Here is a 16,654-nt window from a genome sequence, read left to right as displayed (position 1 = left end):
TCCGGCTCTAGGACAGACAGCCAGCCTCTTACAGGATGAGTCTGTCATCACTTCCAGAGCTGAGGGCTAGGGAGGGAGCATCTGTATGAAAACAAAGGGGTCAAAGGTTTCCTGAAGAAATAGGGGATGCAAGACTGCAAGCAGAGAACTCTGCCAGTGTGAGATTAACAGTTGACTTTGTAAGTGTCTGTAGGCATTTGCTTGGTTTTTGTTTGGACACGGGATCAGCAAAACTTATCAGTATTTACTTTTTCTAGTTGTTCCATTTTTTCCTCCTCTGTCTGCTTGTACTCTTCTTTGATAAATGCAGTAAGCCTCTTCACAGTAGGCAGAGAACTATCTTGGCCAACAAACATCTCCATGAGCTGTACAAACTGTGGCTGGGTGAGGCAGCTTGCACCGAGGGAACTCTGAGTACAAGGAGCCCGATGGTTCTGAATCTGTGCCATGCTGGGACCTGAGTCTGAAAGGCAGAAAGCACAGTGTGTCACAGAAAGCCAAACGCTGCCCTAAAGCCAGGCACGTGGCAGCTATCAACTCACTCCTCAATCCTGCACTTCCTATCCAGGGAAATTACAGCTGAATCCAGGCTGACTCCATGCTGAGTAAAGGCCTTAATCTGCTTATACTGTTCTAATAGTAGCTCTTCAGAGCCAGTCTGGCATGGATGCCAATGTACAGCCAGGTCAACCTCTGAACACAGGTGAGCTGAAATTCCTGTTACTCAGCAAGGGGCTGTCTGAGACAAAGACTCTCTGAGGTACCTCATGTCCCAAACAATGCAGGATGCACATCCTGCATAACACTGGAAGTTAACTCAGAAAGCTGTAGGTACCAGTGGGCTGTACCATCAGATTTACAACCCTTTACATAATAAGTCTGTCACTAGATTGCTTGGGCAATGTAGACCCAGTTCTTGCAGTTTTCTAAACTGTGAGACATCAGAGAGTGTTCACAGAGCACTGGCAAGGAGGTTGGTCCTTCTTGGATGTTTAAGAAAGTACCCCTTTGAAACACACAGCTGTCTGATCACAGCCTTCCTGGAACAAGGGCCTTTGTACACAATGAAGTATGATCATCCTTTGGAAACACAGTGAGAGATTAAAATAAAAGGTTTCTGCTATATGATCTCATATCATATCTCCCTATGGGCAATAACAGGCTAAAAATTATTAAAGTCATTTCTAGATTTAACATGCTCAGGTTCCTGTCTTGCTACAGTAATATTACAGAGTGAAACAGAACATAAAGTTTCTCCTTATTATAAAAATGCTGCTGCTTCACAAAGTCCCTACTTGAATTAAAGTGTCTGCTCAGTGCCTTGAATACAGATCACCAGCAAAGTGACTCACCTGCCATCCTGTGAGAGGAACATGCTCTGAAACCTTGGCAGAAAACACCATGCTGAGAAGATATCAAAGCTTATAGTCTTCTCTACTCAGAAAGCACTCACATGGTTTTGAAATGGATTTAAAATAGCCTATAGTTAAACTAGTCCAAATGTATACATTGAAAAAGATTAAGGTCTGCCAGAATAAAGGAGAATATCTTTACCCTGCTCATGCAGAAGGTTGTCATCCAGCAGCCTTGTCTCGGAGCTTGTCTGTTGGTCAGACTGGCTGCTATGCTGCCTTGAAAAACTCCCTTTTCCTGCAGGGGTTTCTTCCACAGCCTCTGCAGCTGGAGCACCCTGTTCTGAGCCAGTGACATCCATGTCTGCTACATCTGTGTCTCCTTCACTTTTTACTTCCATCTCAGGCTCTCTATCCAGGCTGGATTCCTCTTCCTCCACCTGTTTTTCAGGTCCAGGTTCTCCATCCCTACTGAGATTGTATCCATCAGAGGCTGATCCTGGGAAAGCTTCATCCTGTCTCTCTGCACTTCCAGGCTCAGCTTCCTTCTCAGTTTTGATGTCTTCCTGGGAGCTGGGTTCCTCACTGTGTGTGGTACCTCCATCCAAATCACCAGCCTCAAATCCAGTGCCTTTCACCTCTGACACAGCATCCTCACCTTCCTTGCTCACTTCAGCATCACTTGGCTCTGCTGCTTGGTCATCAAGGCCTCCCCATAAATCCACCAGATCAATCTCTTGCAACTTAATTATTGGCCCTAGAATAGAAAAAACCATGGGGAAGTTGATAGTTTGCATTGGTATTATGTTCTCTAGTATTGCACAAGAAAACTGAAACAAAAAAGATACTGCCAAGCAAATACAAACTATCAGAAGGTACCTTCTGCAAACACACGTCTCTGAAACACAAAACTTCAGAATAATGTCTTTGCCTGCAGAGATCTGCATTTCTTACTGTTTATTACACCACATTTCTTTTGAAATAAATGTTTCATAATTCTCCCTATTAAGAAGGAGACCTGTAACTTGCCCTGCATTTGATCTTAGCAATTAATTAATGTCCAATATCTTTAAAATATTTTACTTTCATGCAGATGATCCCCCATGTTTTTTCTTTATCTTTCCATGTGCCTGGAGAAACTTTAGTGCAAACACCAAATTAACTTCTAACATTGCCCAGCAAGAGAGATTATTTGTTTCAGGAAAAGTCTCTCTTTAATCCTGAAGTACTTCTGACTTTTGTATGAAGGAAAACTCTTGGATGCTGAAGCATTTCCGAACGTTGCATCACAGTTTGCAAAACATGTTTGCAAATTATGGCGGGTCACAGCATTCATTTGGGTCCTTTTTTGGGCCCTGTTCACTTCCAGCAACACTTATAAAACATATATGGACTATCCAGCCCTGTGTGACCTCCTAGTGTTTTAACCACAACCAAAACTTCCCAGGTACTCACATTGTCTGGGGTCCCACAGTTCCCTCTTGTCAGCCACGGGGCTTCTGTCATAGAACTCCCTCAGCAGGGCCAGTATTTTTTGTCTATCCAAGACACCAACCTAGATAAAAAGATTATAATTATTGGGTTTTTCCTGTGGTTCTTGGGTCTTACATCAACATTTGCAGCACTACAAAGGCACCATTAGCTAAGAATTACCTGTGACTGAAAATCACCCATTACCAGAACACGACTACAGATTTCAAAGAAGCGAATTTATTTCATAGAGGCAAAAACTTCTTCTCTGGGCTCAGCTGGAACTCCCTCCCCACACATATTACTTTGCAGGCACTTCCTTGACAAATTACAGTTAGATAATTGTAGCTGTTCTGCCAAAGGGGTTCTTCATGTAAAGATCAAAGCTTCAACATTTCATACTCTCAGGACAGATATTGATTGCCTGACAGCACCATGGAAGAATTTTCACCTATTATGGGCTGTATTACCTTAGTGACTGCACACTGTAGTTTGCTTTTATGCCCCATCATCTCCTTTGAAGATTGATGTATTGGCAGCTGCCTGGGAACATAATTAGTCCAAAAATCCGAGCTATTATGACAACCTCCCTAATTTCCTTTAAAAATTCATAGACATTTGACCACAGAGGTGAGAGAGGCATCAGCAGTTCCAGTGCAGAGGAACGTGCAGAGTTTATTAAGTCCTTGTTGCTCAGAGTGAGTGTACACAGACGATAAACCCAGGAAAAGGCAATGAAACGGGTCATTTCCAACCAGGAAATTGTGGGTTTAGAAAAGTAAAGCAAATCTAAGCGATTGCAAGTTTTCCATTTTATGGTGAATTCCTGTTGTCATTGTTTAAGTCCTGCCACCTTTGTAATCTCCCTCCCATTAGTGAAATAAAGTAGTTAATTAGGGAACAGATTTACTTAAGTTCATTATTTGTAGCGAGTAGCTTTCCATCTGAATTATTGATTTCCTTTTCACGTTTTTGTTCTTAGATTAAAAACTGCAAAATGGAAAATTCACCAGGCTTTTAATTCCTTGTGAACTTTACCTGCCCTTAGGCTGAAGAAATAGAGGAAGAACTTTGCTGATCTTTTCTGGAAATGAGCTCAAGATGACTGCATTGTTTATAACCTAAATCTGTAATTAATGGCACCAAAAGTTAGAAACAGAAGGTTTGGAAACAACTGAGAGATACACATCACCTACTGGTGAAGTTAATACTGGAACTAAACAATTACATCACATTTGCTGGTACTGCAGGACCTTCCTCTACAGGGAACTGAAAGTTTATTGCCAATTCTGAAGAAAGGACCTGAACTGAAATGTAAGAAGCCATTCAGTCCAGTTTTAGTGTTTGAGACTCTGCTAATTTCATTCCTGCTGGTAAAAAATTGCTGGAAATTAGGGTTGAATTTCAGCCATCAGTGTGTTTGGAACAACAAATGTCATCACAGAATTCTGTCCCTAAACTTACAAGATGTAGACCCTGATTCCCAGTACCTTCATCTTCCTGACATTAACATACAAATACCTTGCACGCCCCCATGCAAACATTTCTTCATGCTATTTATCTTTCAATTGAATATATCAGATCTGGTTCTGATCCATTTAGTAGCCACACAAACACAGCACATGTTTTTGAAGACGTTACCAGGTCACTGTGGAATATTTGGATTCTCCATTCAGTATTTCCATTACACACACTTAATTTTCCATTCAAATTTTCTCAGCTGTTACTTGTCACAATCATCTGCTGGTTGCCTTGAAGTTGGCAGCACTAATGCAAAACTTTATTTTATGAAAAAGGGGAATCAATAAATGAAGTATTATTCTTATTAAGAATATAACAAATATTAAGAAAATTATGAAGTACTATTAAGATGAAAATAAGGATGTTGTCTTGGGATTCAGATGCACTTTTTTGTTATACTAAAATAATACACTTGGAGGATTTAGATAACTCAGTTTTTTTAAGAGATTTTTTTGTGATTTGGATCAAATAACTTTATTTTAATATATTGTTTAAAAGAGATATAAAAATAGATAAAACAGCTGAAATTACCAAATATGAACTAGGTCATATTTCCTTGTTTTAGCATTCACAATTTATACAGATTTGCCACTCTACCAGAGGTCCCTGTTATTTCAGGACACTTTTCCTTACAACTCACCCTGGGAGGAAGATGCCACAGTACATCTATAGAAGAGAGAAGCATTTTAACAGAAAGCTCCTCTCCCCAGCTGTGCTGTCTTTCTGAATTCCTGTATTTACTAGCAAAGGGGACTTTTCTTTGCAATTCTTGTGTGACTGGGGAGGCTGATTGAAGATTCCTGCCTGTCCACCCTTTGTACTGCACCTCGTGAGCAGGGCAGGTCCAGCCTCCCCTCTCAGCACCAGAGGAACACCTGTGTTTGTACAGCCACCCAAAACCTGGGGCAGCTTTAGTGCCCAGGGAGTTGAAACACGTTGGCCTCATTTTCTTGTCACCCAGATATTGGCAGGTGATGATTCTCAGTTGTTTTCAGCAATGTTCTGTGACCTATGAGTAATTCCTTTAGCAACACAGACTAAACCAGACTTGCCATTTAATCAGGGATAGGTCAGTGTTTAACCACTCGATTGTTTTTCTGGAAATGTGATGTGTGTATCCTGATCCCCACAGTGTGCTTGTTCGTGAGCAAGATGGGAAGAGCAGACACTCAGAAAAGGTCATGAGAAAGCAGACTTTGTTGTTGCTGTTCTGAAAGAAAGGTAATCAGGAGTGTCTCAGACGTCATTAGCTTGAAAACTAATCTCTGACCAAATTCAGTTTCATTTAAAGGTCTCAGGCTTAAAACATCCCTGAAAATTAATGTAGATTCTGTTATAATACATAAAAGAAACTGTACCTGATACAAGTGAGCACAGACACAATAAGCTTAAAATTCACAGAGCCATTGCCTTTTGGAGTATTACAGCAGTGATCCAACTGTGTTGTGGGATTGTCTGGGGAAGTTTCTGCCTCAGTGTATAGTCCAGGCTGTCCTTGTTGAGCTGCCATCCTTCTGGATGCATTCATTTGAAATCATAATAATGATCATGTGGATACCTTCTAATTTGACTGTAATTTAAACGCTGCTTTCTCAGCTCTCTGGCCTTAATTGCAGCTCATTGAGGCAGCCAGCCACACTCCCCATGCAGACTAGAATAACTGCCTGCTACCAAACAAATGGAAATTAGGAACTGAAACAACTGCTTTGCTGTGCTTTGCAGAATGGGCTCTACAGGTAATGGATCCCATTCAAGTGGTAGAAGTCCTTGGGTTACTTTGCATTTTTATCTCCCCTATGGGTACAGTAGAGCCATACAAAAGAAACCAGGCCAGGTTTAAAAAGAACTGTGTGGCCTACACAACACTTCAGTGAACTCAATTTGCAGAGCAAGGCTACCTTGGAGTCTGGAAAGAACAACTCTGTGCTCTGACCAGTTTTTTTGGGGCACAGATGGTGTTGGTGCTGATAGCTGCTCTCTCATGTTGTGTTAGTATTTTTGGCTCTTTGCCTCTGAGATTCCACTGGGATTAGTAGCATGGAGATGGTGATTACTGCCACAGAAATAATAGGAAGAAAGTCACATTAAAAGATGAAAGGAAAGAAGGGGTCTTTTCAAAATGCATGGCAAGGATAGGACTGGGCTTTATGTATCACTGTAGCCAGGAGGATTCATCACAGCCATTCTGACAGAGCCTTAGGAAAATGAAATGTCTTCTAGCTGGGAAGCAGACACATTTCTTTCCTCATGCCTGAAACAGCAGCTTGCCTGCTATTCTCTAAAACACTCCATTGGTGTTGAAACGAGCTCTGTAATTCCTTTCTCTTGGCAGTAATGACATTATTAGCATGACACTGTAGAGCACAGTTCACTCTGGGTAGCTCTCTGCAAGCATCACTAGAGGAGTGCTGGGTGGAATATATAATTTCTGTAGGGGAGGAAACTGTAAGATTATGGCATCTGCTTGCTCTGTAGTAGCCAGCAACGGGCAAGCTGAGGCTACTCATAACAAGTACCACACTTTTTGGATGAAGCCCAAGTTTTTAGCAATAGTTTATGCCATTGATTCTTCAGCTTCTACAATTTACTGGTTTTCTAACAAGTCTAGCTTTTTTGTTTGTTTTTTAAGGGGATGCAGGTGTACTCAGAGGATGACAGAGATTAGAGCTGCTGAAAACCAAATTATGGCTTTTGAGTTCCATTTCCAGCTCTGTAACTGACTTACTGTATTTTAATTTCCTGTCCATAAACTGTGGCTGAAGTTCACAGCACTGTTCTCAGAGAGACTGTAAAGGCGGATTATTTTGCACTTTAAATTTAAACTATGAGATTTATTGATAGAAGCCCTAAAGATCTATAAAGTTAGGCAACATAATGAATGCAATATATGTTATAATTGAAGAAATGTGCACATTTGTTAAGGTCAATCTACATCAGGTTATCTTTGCTGAAACATGGCTGAATAGATAAATTAGACCCAGTTCTGAACTGTGCTGTGGGAGCAGGTAATCCCATTAGGTCATTCACTTTCTAATTAGCCATCAGTTTATAGGCAATTGGATGTTTCTGTCTCTAAAGTATGAACTTGAAGACCATGCTGCAGCTATTGTCCTCCAAAATACTGCTGAATAAGCACAAAAAGAGTATCTAGAGTTGGGAAGAAGAAAAAGCAAGCAGTGACCCAGAGAAATACCAGACTGGAAGCATCCCCACATTGAAAGTGAGAGCTGCTCTGCCTACCTGTCCATAATCACAATCTTGGAAGAGATCAGTAAAATTTTGCCTCCACAGAGCTCGTTCTGTTGCTTCCTGGAAGTCCTCACCACATTGATGGAGATATTTCATGATTTCTTGGAATGTGTCACTTGAAACATGCTCTGTGCAGGAAAGGACAAACTGTGGAGAGAAAGCAGCAGTGTACAATGGTTAGCTTTTCTTCAAGTATTTTCACCTTTATTTGAACTCCTAAAAACCTATTGCATGCAATTAAATATTTAAGAACTTGTAGTTTAATCTGCGAACATAACACAGACTTGGTGCCTACTTTGTTCTTCCTTTCAGAAGAAACAATATTCTCCTAACCAGCCTGGGACACTGCACAAATGCCTCCTCAACAGCTCCTTTCTTGGCCCAGAGGTCATTTATTCTGCTCAGCGTTCAGAGATGCTGGATCAGATCCCTCCTATGGCTCAAGCTTGGTTTTCTCAGGGAGGATTTAAGTTCTCCATGGTTTTTTGCAGCATTTAGTATTCTTGACTTTACTCCCAAGGAGGCATTTTGAGCCATTAGATTTTGCAGAACTGACAGTCACTCAACTCTCAAATGCCACAAAATGAGCATTGCCCACAATTTCAGTGTTTAGAGAACCAGTATGGATACAATAAAAACATGAAAAATCCGTTTGAAAATGAGCCTGCTGTCACCTAAGTCCTCTGACACTGGGAATACTACTGACTGGAGATTGATTTTAAGTTCCAGCCTTGGAGACACTTTAACACTTTGGATTTATAGCCATGTGGCTTTTATGAGCAAAAGCAATATGGTTCTAAAAATGTGGTGTGCATGACATAAATAATAATGGCCATCAGAACAAACCACAATCCCAAAGCCTGGGCTGAATTATTATAGCAGGTTTCTGGAGCCAGCCACACTAACAGGGAACTCATACAGTTAAAAGGAGGAATTTCCAAAACACAGCCCATTTTTAGAGTATGGATATCTAATATAAGTGCTACAACATCTTGGACTTGTTGAAGTGCCTCACAGGCATTAACAAACTGAAATATTAATATATGTTATAATTATTCATGTCTATATTGCATAATTTCCAAATATATGGGACAAGTGGAAAAGAGGAAGAGCAGAAAAAAAAGCAATGGCCTGAGGGGTGGCTGGTGGGAAAGCAGAACTCCTACACAATGTGGGGGGTTTCTGCTTGCAGCATAAAAAGACAGGATGTAGGTGGTTGGAGAGAAGGTGGGGCCGTGGGCATCCACCAGCTTTCCAGAGCTGTTACAACCCAAAGCCCTGTGACAGAGGAACCTTGAAGGTGACAGCTGATGGGAGGAGGCAGGTTGGACAAGCAGCTTGTTATTTTGGATGTCATGCTGATGACACATCCAAAGGCTCCTGCACTAACACTGCTGTCTAACAGCATCACAGGACATTGTTTACAAGTGCCATGTGGGCAGCAGGCACCATCATAGTCTTAAGCTTTTCTTAGCTGATGTGCAAAGTACTGTACACATAATAAACATACATTTATTTATTATTAACTGTGAGATTTTGACACCTCTCTGAAGAAAGCTGGCATGATTCCTTCTTGCTATCCAGAGACTTTGCTGTAGTTTGTGAACACGTTGTCATCAATAACAATGGATCTTTGCTTCTTGTTCCTACTGATCTCACTAGAAAATCAGGGAAAATGATCTCACCTTTAAGGCCTGATTCTAACCCTGCAAAGGCAGTGTGAGTTTTTCCCTTGGTGTCAGTAGCTTTGTGCCAGACTGCTGGGGGTTTGTGTGTTATAGAGTACGAAGCCTGTGAAATAAACTATTAAGGGCTGGTCTCTGGGATTTAAATGCTTTTAATATAAAAGACCCCACGAGCTTGTCACGAAGGATGTAAAAATACAACAGCCACTGTTTTGAATGTCTGAAAAAAAACCCCAAGCCCAACAAAAACAATGTGTGAGGTCTCTCTACTGAGTTTCTAATGGCCTTGAAGTAGCCTAAAGCTGCACTAAATTCAAGAAAGAAAAAAAAAAAAAGAGGCTATTTAATTTTAAGGTCCATTAAAAGCAATGCTTTCCACATGGGGAAAGGCCCGGACCAGTGTGGAAAAAGATCATCTCTCTTTCTGGGTTTGGTGGATGATGCAAAGGGAGGAACAAAGGTAAATTGTAGCTGAGGATTAGAAGCAGCCCTGTCCTAATGATGGAACAGTTCCCCAGGGAAGTGATGAAAGCCTCATCATTTGATTCAATTAAAACTGGACTGGAAGAAGCATCAGAGAATATATTCTGAGAGAACATTGCTGGTAAATCAGACAGCCTGACAATCCATGTCTTTTGTGCTTCTCATCTCCGTTGTCATATCTTTAATTGAGTTAAAATAAAGGGTACACAAAACATATTTTAAACAGTTTTCTAATGCTAATGGAGCATGAATTCATTCAGAGATTATATACATGTACCATAGGGGTTATGGATTGATGCTTCATAGCAGTGACAAAAGCAATTCTCTGGGCTCTCATTATCCACAATCGCTTTCTTAATTAGATGCAGTAATTCTGAGGTTAAATTCAAAAATTCCTCATTTCATGCTTAAAAAACCTTCAACAAGTTATCATAAAAATGCATCTCTGTGCAAAATATTGAACATGTGAGTCTCCTGAGAGGGAAGAAGGCACAAAAATCACACATGGTTTCTTGGAAATAGTCTCTGCACAGCTGCTTTATACTCTGGTTTTAATTATTATAACAGCACCCACTAGCACTGCTGCAATGAGGGTCTGTCATTATTTCTATTCTAAACACCCCTTTTCACAGGTTCAATTACTCAGCCATAAAATTCAGCTCTGCTGCAGGTAGAAGTGGCTGGCAAAGCCTTGGCCTGGAGAATTTTCAATAAATACAGTTTGAACTGATTTGGTTATTTTCAACTTGAGGAACAGTAGAGTAATAGGGTGAAACTTCCAACTACATTTATGATTTTGATGACTTAAAACCACAGTTCTGATATTTCTCAATGACAGCTTTTGAGTTTAAAACTGCCTGGTTATGCTTCAGGTACATTTATGACACTTGTTGAAGTTTGGTTACGGTTCAGGCCAGCGATAGTTCAGGGCAAAAATGGTAGGGCTTCTCCTCCCAGTTCATCATGGTTTGGTTCTTCTCTGGTTAATGGAACCTAATCAGAAACAACCATACTGTGAGGATGTTACTGATTGCCATTGGCTGATGGTTACAGTGGGACACCAAACCTCCCCTGAGCGGGTAAGGCAAAGTCTGAATTCACAAGTGATTCAAGGCTTTGGCATTTCAGAGAGGGACTGGGAGGGATGTCCTAAAAACCACTGCTCCCAGAGCAACTTCCCAGAGAGCAGCACAGGCTGCAGCTCTGAGGAAAGCAAAACACTTCCCCTTTGCTGGCCAGAATGGAAATGTGGCAGCAGAGGATGGAGATGGAGATGGAACATGAAATGTCCTGATACAACCAGTTCCCTGGGATGCTGGAGAAGGGCAGCCCTTATTACTCCTCTGGGCTGTCCCCAGGGAAATGCTGCTACTTTGTGATAAACATCATACTCTGAACCAGATGCTCTTATTTCATTTCTCACCTCTGTGAACTCTTCTAGCTTTAAAGTTTCTTCCAATGTGTTTAAGATTTGCAGCTTCCTGTCCTGGATTGCTGGTAAAAAAATGAAGGGATATTGGTTTAGAAAGCAACAGTTGTGATTTTGCATATTGTCCACATTTTTTTGCACACTGTGCTGTTACATTAACTTTCTTCTCATCTTCTCAAACATGTTTTTGAGGTTATCCCACAGTAGCTGAAGCATCTGACTGTACAGAGACCAACCAAATCTGCTCCTTACATGTATCTCTTGCTGAGAATCTGCATTTAGCTATTCAGAACTGTAGAGTCATATTTATTCTTGACATAAGTTGGTGCAAATTGCAATGATTTTAACGGTACTTAAAACTAATTATGTGAGGGAGGAAATGAATTTTGATTTAACAAACAGATAAAACTGCCTTAGAACACTGGAGACATGGGTTCTGCTTTGCAAGAGTAGAATCTGAAAATCATAGTAATTTTCTCAAGAATATCTGTGGGAATATTTTTACTGATGATGATATTCAAAAGTATGTTTTGGTCAGCTTCTGAGCTCCTATAATGGAACTGAGAAGAGAAATCAAACATCTACATAGATTTCTGAATGAGGTCTTTGAGCACAGACATGCTATTTCTGCTGGCATCATTTTTCTCTTCTTTCTTCTACAATATATCAGGAGTAATGAGAAAATTCACCATAGAATGCATTTATCTCTTGTTGGTTAAGACATTCCTAAACTGTACATTATCTTTATTAAACTATAAACAGAGCTTAATGTTCTGTTAATGTACATTGGATGCTATTAGACAAAATGAATTAAGAAATGGAGCCACACTATTAGTGAAATAGGACAGAGAGCACCTCCAGCATCTGCAAAGCAAACATTTGGGGAGGCATTTCCTTCACAGTCTCATGTCCCAGGGTCTGTTTGCTCTGTCCCACAGCAGGGGCACAGCAGGGGCTGTGTTGGCAGTCACAACATCCTACCAAGACCAGAGGAACAGATCTGTGACACGGACAGGGCTGAGCAAGGGCGAGCTCCAGGCAGAGGTGACTCCAGCAGAAATGCACTCTGGAGTGCCCTGTTCATCATCCCAAACCAGTGAAGGCAGATCTGTTTTCACTGATGATCATTACAGGCTCAGGAAAGCCTGGCAGCAGGCTCGTGGTGCCACTTCAGTGTTCCCAGCTCTATTCAATTTTCATCATTCAGGGAGGTCAAGTGTGAGCTATATAAAGTGACAGGAATTATGGAAATGTTACTGAGCCAAGTGTTCCCATCCAGAGGCCCTGGGCTGTCACTGGGATGGTCTGGGACTGGCTAAAGGAATGGCTCAATGACATGGGCTCTTTTGTGGAGCATTAGGTAAACTTCAGCATTTCCCCTGAAACCATAAAAGGTAACAACTCTGTTAATATTGTTGATCCTACCTTTGCTCCATACCTCCCAGTATGCCAGTATTTCCAAGACCTCCCATGAGACAAACACTGCCTGATAGGGCAGGTGAAGGAGGAGGTTGGTTCAGTGATTCTTAAAAACAGTGATAAGTACATGGCAACATCTGGCTAATGCAGGATGTAAGTGGAAAGGGCCTGAATCTGGTCTTTCTATCTCCTGAAAGATTTTTTAAACTTCTTTCCACTCTTTTCAAGATCATGTTAATGAGCCACAGGGTGGTTCAGACCCTCCAATCTGTCTGTAGATTTGTGGTTCATATCCTGATGCAACTACCCTTAGAGATTCTCCCTCTGTTATGAAATCCATTTGCTGTTTGCCCACAGCTCAGACCAGAATTCAGATGGCAGCAATAAAACCTAAGGAAGACACATTGAAAACTTACCTTTTCTCAGTTTTTCGGGAATAGAATCAGTGACATCTGGAAAAGACCTCAGGGCACTCCGAACCTACAAATCAGGGTGATAGTCAAAGGCCTGTGTCATGCAGACAGCAGTGGGTGATTACCAAAATAAATCACCTGGAATAATCAGACATATGGGCCAGTCATGAGTCTTACACATAGGTAAGATTTGTGGGGAATCAGGGCTTGGTGAGCCTGAGGCAGACAACGACCTGTACCCTGACCCTAAGGGCAGCAGAGCCATCACCCACCCACAAATGTCCTTTTCCTCCTGTCTGGAACAACCACAGCAGTGTGTTACCAAGGATCTTTCCTAGTTACCAGTGCCATTGGTATTCTGTGCTTGCCATCCACTGTCCACTCTTTGAACAGAGCTGCCAGTGTCTCCTTCCTCATCTCTCTCTCCTCAGCCTTCTTTCTTTCCATCTCCTCCCTGGCCTCACGTTTGTCCTTTGCCTCAGCCTTCAACTTGACCAGCCTGTAGGACATGGGAATATGGATTGAAAAGATATCATCATAAACATACTTAAGCTTGACAAGCCTACCCTGAAGAACAAAAGGAAAGGAGGGAACTTTTTACTGAAATTCTTTTCCATGTGGTAGACATTTAAGGGAAAATCATCTGTGCAGCTCTTCTATTTTGTGTAATTTCAACAGCGATAAATTTTACCTTCACATTTATAATGGTATTCATCATTTATTGTGTAGATGTCCTTCAATTTCCTTTCAATTTTAGCAAGAAGACAGGTGCATAATTTTGCTACACTTGATTTACCAACAGAATTGCATCAGTCTCCTTTGTCTCCAAGCCCAAGTACCTTTTCACACAAGTACTTCACTGGCAAAGAACAATGTTCGACGAAATTTCTGAAGCAGCCTCACACAATAGAGCCCTCACTGCCTTAGGACATGGAAAATACCCCAACCTCTCCATCATTCTGAACACACAGAGTTTGCAGGTTTGGACTAAAAGTAACTCCCTTTCTTCCTTCTTTTGTTTTCTCTGCTTCCCTGATCACCCAGCCATGTTCTTCCCAATCCTCTCTTTCACACGACAAAAGAACTGAATAAAATTGATCCCGTAGGACTGTGATCATTTTGACTTTTTTAATTTATGAAATGGGAAAAAAAAGCCTTTAGGAAGGTCAAAATGCTAAAGCCAAAGAATTGGTTCATATGGGGAGAACAGCTCCTGCTCATGGAAGCTGCTGGAATCTCTCTGCACTGAGGCAGCTGCTCACCTTCGTGGCCTTCACACCCTCTGTAGCTACTCAGAGAAAGGGGAATTGCTCCTCTTTTGTACCTGAGAACTCCAAAACGTGTATTTTAGCTAACAATTCCTGCTCCCTTCTTCCCCCTGTGTTTCACATGCTGTGAAATGGGCTGATCCTATTCCTGCTCTCTTCTGTTGCTCTGGGATCATCCCAGAAATTATAACCCATCAGTATCTTCTTTAATGAACAGAGAGACCTGTTTTACATGTCACAGCAATACTCTTTGATCACAGTCAGTTTTATCACCAGGTACTTGTTCTTCGTGGCCATTTATCACAGAGGTCTCTTAATGAATCACTGGGTTCCTCAATCAATGGGGGGCATTGCACAAGTCCTGCTGAGGCAGCTCAGCCTCTGGCACTTTGATACCAGGGGAAGGGGAAAATAATTTCCCATCTTCTGACTCCTTCCCCGAGCCAGCAAAGGGGAGGAATGCAGCAGGTACCAACCTAAATGGGCTAGCAGATTCTCCTCCAGTATATGCTGCAGAAAGAAAGAGAAAACAGACATTTGTAGATGCAGCTCCTCCTCCAGAGCTGTCTGCAAGCCACAAGCAGAGAGAGGGCTGTGCCTGGAGCTGCCAAGGTGCTCTGTGATTAATTTGGGCAGTGTCCAGCACAAGGTACATTCTGTGCTGCACCTGCACTGGGCTGCAGTTTTGCATTAATTCCTAGGGTCCTAAACTACTGTGCAGTTGTATCCTCTGCCTGGTGCCCCTGAGGTGGGACAAAATGTTTCCCCCCAGACTATAACAGCAAAACAGGGATAACAGCACTGGGCACCCATCACAAAGTGAGCTCGTTTCATATCAGACATTGCCAGAAAAGATGAGATGGCAGCGAGGTGACTTCTCCCTGCAGAACCAAACATGTCTCCTCAGGAAGGGAGCTGCCTGCCTCCCACACAGGGATGGGTGACTCAGCCTGAAGGACTGCCATCCCTGGACAAACACATCTGTTACAGGTATCAGTCCCTGTGGATAAGGAATTTCTCCCATCTGTTCTCCTGCATGCCTTGACTCCCAGTCAGGTGGCAGTTCAGGAGAAACTGGAGGAAGCCCAAGTGAGCTCACTGAGGATGGGTAAGCATTAAATGGGAACCTGTGGTGATCCTGCCTTTCCTGAAGGTAATGCCAAGGCTCCCAGGAGCTTCATTTGGGCCAGAATTCAATTCCTCACCCTTCTGGTGCTTATGTGGGAGATGTTGAGCATGGACTGGCACTGCTCCTGTTACACTTCTTTCCTGTTTGGAAAGCCAGTGACTCACATGAGGAGTCTAAGTGCTGCATGGTGTTGGTAAAATCTCTGTGTTGCTGTGATTTGAGAATCTCATGCAAATCCCACAATACAGCCATCACAAATATGTAAATCCTGAGCTGTGGTGAATGCAAATCCCATGAGAGTACTACCAGTGGATATGCAAAACCTGCTACAGCCGTGAGATTACAGAAACCCCCGTGGCAATGCTGCCTATGGAGATATTTATTTCTACAAGTCTTGATAGTCACTTCTTTTGCATCAGCTCTGAGAGCTACAAATTGAGAACCTGCCTCCAAATGTAAACATGGGCTTAACAGCCAAGGTCAGGATCACAGGTCATGGGTAGCCAACACTTTGCATTCTGCAGGAAAATCTGCTCTCTCTAGAAATAAGCTGTGATTCACAATGGAAACCAAGAGTATTTTAGCAGAGAAAAAAACCCCAAACAAACCACCAAACCAAACCAAACAAAAATCCGACTGAAAACCTCAGGAAATTTTTGTATTTTAATTCAATTTCCTTTGCAAAATCAGCTGAGATATGGTTCTGAACTTCCTATATGCAGGTGTCACTCTGTGAAGCAATATAAGTGATGAAACAGTCCTAAAGCAAAGGTGTCGCAAGGCTGGCATCCTAAACATCCCCCAGAAAAGTCTGTGCTTGAGTCAAAACTCACTGAAAGAGGTGTTTCCCCAGCTCATTTCTTCAGTGGACCAACACTTGAAAAACAGAAAATAAAACTGGAATTCTTTTACCAGCTCTATTTTTACCACTGTATATCTGCTTATGAAGAAAACCCAAAAGCTGAGCTCTTGCACACTGACCACATCAATCAGTTATGATTATTTTTATCTATGTTGAGAAAGGAGGTGGCTGTATGAAATCCACTTCTCACACTGCTTTATTGAATTCACACCAGGCATGTTCCAGTGATCTGCAACAGTATGTGGAATGGAAATGTAGAGAGAAGCTCAGAGCAGTAGAGAGAGATTTAACATATCCTTTTATGCATTATAATGCTGAGAACTTAAATTATCTTCATTTAGGGTTTATGCATAAGACATGTCAACATTTTACTT

At 41.8% G+C, this 16,654-nt stretch overlaps 1 protein-coding gene across 1 annotated transcript in view; it reads right to left on the bottom strand.

Annotated features, from left to right (window-relative positions):
* Positions 1–16,654, bottom strand: part of EFCAB5 (EF-hand calcium binding domain 5) — a 36,823-nt gene that overhangs the window by 11,780 nt on the left and 8,389 nt on the right. The window contains exons 3-9 of the mRNA XM_029961391.1: positions 13,364–13,520; positions 13,025–13,088; positions 11,184–11,254; positions 7,584–7,739; positions 2,808–2,907; positions 1,555–2,109; positions 249–457 (exon numbers count right to left, since the gene is read on the bottom strand). Of these exons, the coding sequence (XP_029817251.1) occupies positions 249–457; positions 1,555–2,109; positions 2,808–2,907; positions 7,584–7,739; positions 11,184–11,254; positions 13,025–13,088; positions 13,364–13,520 (1,312 nt within the window). The remainder of the gene's footprint in view (positions 1–248; positions 458–1,554; positions 2,110–2,807; positions 2,908–7,583; positions 7,740–11,183; positions 11,255–13,024; positions 13,089–13,363; positions 13,521–16,654) is intronic.

Source organism: Manacus vitellinus, unplaced genomic scaffold, assembly GCF_001715985.3.
Source record: "Manacus vitellinus isolate BGI_N305 unplaced genomic scaffold, ASM171598v3 scaffold_32_pilon, whole genome shotgun sequence".
Taxonomy (NCBI): Eukaryota; Metazoa; Chordata; class Aves; order Passeriformes; family Pipridae; genus Manacus; species Manacus vitellinus.
This window is presented reverse-complemented; position numbering and strand designations above follow the sequence as displayed.